The sequence below is a fragment of the Eschrichtius robustus genome, chromosome 2 (assembly GCF_028021215.1).
Source record: "Eschrichtius robustus isolate mEscRob2 chromosome 2, mEscRob2.pri, whole genome shotgun sequence".
Lineage (NCBI taxonomy): Eukaryota > Metazoa > Chordata > Mammalia > Artiodactyla > Eschrichtiidae > Eschrichtius > Eschrichtius robustus.
The window spans coordinates 52,909,806-52,915,805 of NC_090825.1; the positions used below are offsets into that span (position 1 = coordinate 52,909,806).

The 6,000-nt window shown below is 41.0% G+C and overlaps 1 protein-coding gene across 1 annotated transcript in view; it reads left to right on the top strand.

The window, feature by feature from the left end:
* LOC137758844 (microtubule-associated serine/threonine-protein kinase 4-like) overlaps positions 1 to 1,498 on the top strand; it is a 197,741-nt gene extending 196,243 nt beyond the window's left edge. Inside the window, exon 4 of the mRNA XM_068534825.1 lies at positions 1,475 to 1,498. Coding sequence (XP_068390926.1) covers positions 1,475 to 1,498 — 24 coding nt within the window. The remainder of the gene's footprint in view (positions 1 to 1,474) is intronic.
* Positions 1,499 to 6,000: the final 4,502 nt, after the last annotated feature.

The following is a 6,000-nucleotide window of genomic DNA, read 5'->3' on the forward strand; positions in this document are numbered from 1 at the left end:
CAGTGACATCAAAGAGTCACTTAACTTACCAGCTTATTTACCGTGTGAGTTTTTTTTTTTTTTTTACATTATTTATTTATTTATTTATTTTATTTTTTTAGCTGTGTTGGGTCTTCGTTTCGTGCGAGGGCTTTCTCTAGTTGCGGCAAACGGGGGCCACTCTTCATCGTGGTGCAGGGACCACTCTTCATCGCGGTGCGCGGGCCTCTCACTATCGCGGCCCCTCCCGTTGCGGGGCACAGGCTCCAGACGCGCAGGCTCAGCAGCTGTGGCTCACGGGCCCAGTTGCTCCGCGGCATGTGGGATCCTCCCAGACCAGGGCTCGAACCCGTGTTCCCTGCATTAGCAGGCAGATTCTCAACCACTGCGCCACCAGGGAAGCCCCGTGTGAGTTTTTATAGCGTTTAGGAGAAAAACTAGAGAAAATGCTAAAATACCGTAGAGAGCAAACTTAAAATAGTACCTGGCACCTAACAAGTCTCAAATGTTAGCAATATTAATACTTCTGTTATTAACTTATTATGGGTAAGCTTGGGCACAGAAGCCAGACTGTGACTAACCATTTACTACTAGACAGTGAAGGTTTAAAGTGTAACCCTCATCATATCTTTACTTCAGAGGTTTCCTTACTTCCTAATTGCAGTCTAAAGAAAACTTGTTTGCGGGCTCTTTGACCATGTCTTCTGTCCCCAGCCTTCTGTCGTAACATGAGCAGCTGCAGCTGTAGGAGAGCTGCCAGGCACAGCACAGTCTTGATTTCCTCATTGTTCGGCAGCAATCTGCTCAGGTTTCTCTGCCATATCACTTATTTCAGTATGTCACTCAGTACACTTTCATGACTTTGCCTGCTTTTGGTACCCTTTGCAGACCATTCAAGTTAATCTATGTTTCTTGGATTGGATTACATCTAAATTATCCCTGCCGATTACAACTAACAGATTTGACAGAGAATGGTGCTGAAGGGTGTTAATGTACACCTATTAGAACTTTTTCTTTTTCTTCCTGCACCCCCCCCCCCCTTTTTCTTGTCTTCTAAATAAGTGTGATGTTTCTGGAGCTGCATTGTATGGTAGAACATGCTTCACTCTAATCTTCTCCCCGGCCACTATCCTAATCCTTGTTGCCCCCATCTTAGAGCTGTAAATTGACCTTCCTCCTGACTCTTCTTAGCATTTATCAAGGTCCACCTTTGTTTTAGTTCTTTGTGTTCATGCCTAATATCCCCGTGCTAGACTGCAAGCTACTTGAGGGCAGAATTCCTGTCTGATCTGACGTTCTACTCCTCGCTGTTCCTAACACAACACCTTATATGTAGGAGGCATTCAGTAAATAATGTTGACGGAACGGATGATCATTAGTGAAAAGTGACAGATTGGTTTACTTGCAAGGCGAGAGTGATGATGTGATTCTGTATGCTGTAATGGACCATCTAATAAGACCATCCACCTAAAGCCCTTTTGGTTTTGCTCTCCAGTGTGCATCTTACAATCGTGATTAGCCTCCAAGCCCATGTAGTGGGCTGAATCCCGTTTAGTTCTGTATCAGCTGCTCAAAAAATACAGTGACAGAATTCTGAAGAAATTATCAGTGTCCACCTTCAAGGAAATTTCCTTAACCTGCTTGTAAGCAGTCTTGCAGCCACACTGGTTTAAGTATTTTGTTGATTATTTGAAGAGGGAAGTATGTGTTCAAGTGTGGAAAAATGGGTAAAATCAGAATCAAGGTGGTTTATGTCCAAAGGACAAGATTACACTTCATAGCACAGTTTTACGTTCGGCACAGCAACAGAACATGTCAGAAAAGTATAGACCGTCCACCTGAGTGGTAGTCATATGTTAGGAAGATATAAATGAAGGCCCGTGGTTGGGGAGGTATGAATTTCAGTAAATGCATGACCTATTGTGATTTAAATGCCATAGGCAAGCTTCAAAGTAATGCTAACTACCTTCTCAAGGAGGAGATTAATTCCTAGGAGGAAGTATCTAGTTTTCCTTGGCAATGGTAAATGGAGTTGTATTCTGTCTCCCAGACACACTGGGCATTTCTGATAAATGGCACATTGCCAATTCATCCTAAGTAGCCTGGTAGCTGGCAGAATACATGCTCAGCCAGTGTCCGCCTGCTGGGGCACCAGCGGGGGGTGCTGATGAAGTGTCAGATGTATACTTTGTATACATTAATCTGAAGAGGGGAAAACTCATTTCCCCATTTGCTTCCTCCATCTTTCTGTCCCTCCCCACACACATGGGTAGTTTATCAAAGAAGTCATAGTCGTCAAAAGCAGGGGATTTATATAGATGCTGCTTTCTGGCGAGAAAGATGGAAATTTCAGGAGGCAAAACAGGACCAGGGGTAACTTATTTTTCCATAGGAAAATAAGGTTGTAAGCCTTGATGATTAAAGTTTAGAAATGGTATATGTGGCCATTATGAGAAATATTCACTTCTTTTGTACTTTGGAGTAATAGATGGATGGCAGAAGCACAGTGAAAATTGGTTTCCAGTATTTTTCTCCAGTTTTCTGTTTGATTTGAATCATGAGCCTCATCTGTTTTGATTTTTGTGAACATCCCTGCCACATTCTTTCTTATTGAGGGCTTCCTTCACCATCCTGTTTGAAAGTCTTTCCCGCACTGCATGCCACACACCCCATTTCACCGACTTTTCTCAATAGCTTTGTCTCCTTCCAATACACCGCATAATTTGCTTGTTATATATCTCCTATTATTCTGATGAAAAATTCTTGAGAGCAGAGATATTTTTTTCTGTTTTTCCAGCTATTTCCCTGGGAGGTAGAACAGTGCTTGGCACATAGTAGGTGCTCAGTAAAGGCTTGTTGAATGTGTAAGTGAATATATTTCCTTTCCGTACCTTTTAAGTGCCCTAGAACAGACTCTTGTTTATTTTTTTGTTTTTAATCTGTGTTTCACCTTTTAGATTTTTATTATTTAGCCTAATCAAGATGTTCTTCAAGCCAAAGAGCAGTTAACTTTGGAAACTATGTTCAGGAATTAAACTGTAATTATTCAGTTGGACAATGAGAATGAGGGGGAAAAAGCGGAGTGTTTAAGAGATCACCTCCAGTTTCTACAACTTATTAGCTGTGTGAGCCTCAGTTTGTTCATCTGTGAAGTGGGGCTAATGGTTGTAGCCACCTCATAAGTTTATTGTGAGGAATAAATGAGCAAACTCTTGTGCACTACTTTGCACAAGAAGTGCTGACATCGGTGTTCCTGGGGTTGGTAGAAAAATTGTTTCTTGGGGGTTGTCAGCTAGGCTTAGCTGGAGTGGTATTCTCAGAAGGGAGGAAATCAGATCTTTGATTTGAGTAGAAGTTTAACCTTTTGTCCTTAGCTTTTTACATGATGGTGGACCACCTTGTAGTTTCTTTCTCACTTTCACTCTGAATTCACCAACCCAACGAACTGAAAGTTATTTTTCTAGAGCAGTTAACTATTTTGAAGGGGGGAAGTGCTTTCAGATATTGTTTTTCAATTTTTAATATTAGGTTAAGTGGTATAATTTTATGTTTCATCAGTGGCCCTCTTTTGACATTGTATCCATTTCTTGTAATGGAAAAATTATGTTTCATGATGTACTATAAATATTAAAACCAAACTATTTAAACAGTAATATATTCAAAGAGCCTTGATGAATATTCATCTTTTCCATTTGCAAAAGTGCATGATGAAGAGTAAGGGAAAATTCACTAAATGTATGCAAAAGTGCATTTTCCCTTTTTAATTCATGCAGAATGTACCGACATAATGTCAGCATTTATTTAGGGTGCAGACTTTATTTGCAGTCATTTAATATTATATCAATACTTCATTAGCCTTATAGCTCAAAAACAAAAACCTGTGCCGAAGTCCAATTAGTCCTCTGAGTGTTACATATTGATGTAGGAACAATTTGAATGTCCTTGGATAAATTGCATAACAAAAGCTGTAGGATACAACTGTGAATTAGCTTTTCTCCTTAGCCATCATGGCTCAATTTAAAGGCTGCATAATACTCCAATGAATGGATTTCTCACAATTTATTACACTATTTCCCCTTTTAGATTATTTCCAAGTTTTTCCTATTGAAAATAATGGTAATGAGCAGGCTTTTAATAAGTCTGTGTTCACCTCTGACTGGTTTTTCAGGGTAGATTCTCGGAGGGGATTACTGTGACAAAGGATATGAGCATTATATAGGTTTTCCATACTCTTGCTAAATTGTTTCTAGGAATACTGTACAAATGTGTGCTTCCATATACTGAGAAATCACATCTCACTACACTCTGGCCAGCAGTCAGTATTCCAAACCGCCAGCCCCACCGACCCAAAAACCAAGTTTGCTGGTTGGTTAGGTGAAAAACAATTACTCTTGTTTTTAATGTAGTTTTTATTTTTAGTGAAGTTGATATGGCTTTTAGACATGTCAAACTCTTACAGCAAAGCCCCCAGATAAAGCAAATATGAAATTAGGGTTATCTATGCTTTCTCCTATAACTTCTTCCTTCCATTCCCTAAATCAGCTTACCATTACCAACTATTGGTAACCTGTATTGCTCTTGAGATGTGAGAACTGCTGAGTATGATTACAGTGTATGTAGCTGAAGGCATTATTCCACAGATCAGAACTTTTTTCATCTGGAAAGTAGTAATCTCAATAGTGAAATAGTGCCTTCAGCTGTGGACATTATAATCAAAGTCTCAGGAGTGCTTGTATTCCAGGAATAATACATCTAGTTATTACCCTCTGAGCTAGGTTCTACTGATAGTAAAGGGATGAATTTTCATAACTCAGGGCTGAAATAGCAGTAGGGACCCCTGAGCAGATTATTATAGGTCAGGCCTAATCCAGGAAGATAAATCTCATTATAGGCTCACCTGGGCCCATCCACAGGGTAGCTGGTTTAGTGGGAGTCTGTTAATCAAAACTCAGCTTAAAAATGTTCTGTAAAATCCTTGCTATAATCCAACCACTGCTTCTGGGAAAAGGAACTCTAAATGTGCATCCTTACTCTACATGTGCTTGGGTGCCATGAGAATAATTAGCAGAAAACAGGTGAAGTGCATTGTGATTCCGACTATGAATGAGTGAAGAACTACTACTTATTTGGGGAGGGGGGGAGAGTTTTTTTCTAAGATGGAATTCCACCCAGAAGTAGTTGCTTAAAACTTTCAGTCCCAGTTTTCTCTTCTTTACATTTTGCAGAGGTTAAAAAAATGTTCATTACCATATGTATGTGTTGTCCTTCCTGGGAAGGACGGGTTGCCTGCGGCTCTCTGTGTGGGTGTGCCTGGACAGACTGGGCAAGTGTGGGCTTCTTGTTACCAAAGGCATTTGAGAGTCAGTGAGATGAATGGCATCCATAAATATTCTGTGGGTTTACAGAGTGGAAATGCAGGCTCACTTTTAATTGCTTACCATCATAGAGGGGAGCAAAACAGATTTATAATAGCAATACTGTGTGTGTGTGTGTGTGTGTGTGTGTGTGTGTGTGTGTGTGAGTGTGTGTGAAAGAGGGAGAGAGAGAGAAATTAGGTTTCACTTACTACCCACCTACCCACTGGTATACCTATTAATATTTCGGACCTGGCCAACCTGTTTACCAAGCGTTATGAAATGATCCAGAGAGTGGAGAGTGCTGGCACTTCAGCTGTCTTATCCTCCCTGTATCTTTAGCACCAAGGGCAGTGCCTGGTATGTACTGTTTTGTACTTAGGTAATGGTGGTTTATTAAGAAATGTTGTGGAGGTCTTTTTTTTTGGCCACACTGAGCGGCTTGCAGGATCTCAGTTCCCCGACCAGGGATTGAACTCGGGCCACAGCAGTGAAAGCCCGGAATCCTAAGCACTAGGCCAACAGGGAACTCTCTCGAGGCGGTCTTAATTCCAAGTTTTGATAGTTTCTGGAGCCCAGGCTAGTTGAACGGTTGGGCTGTCAAGGATTTGATCGGGTTGTGTGTCTGGGGACATGGCGGAGATAAAGGTGATGAAGCAGTCACAGC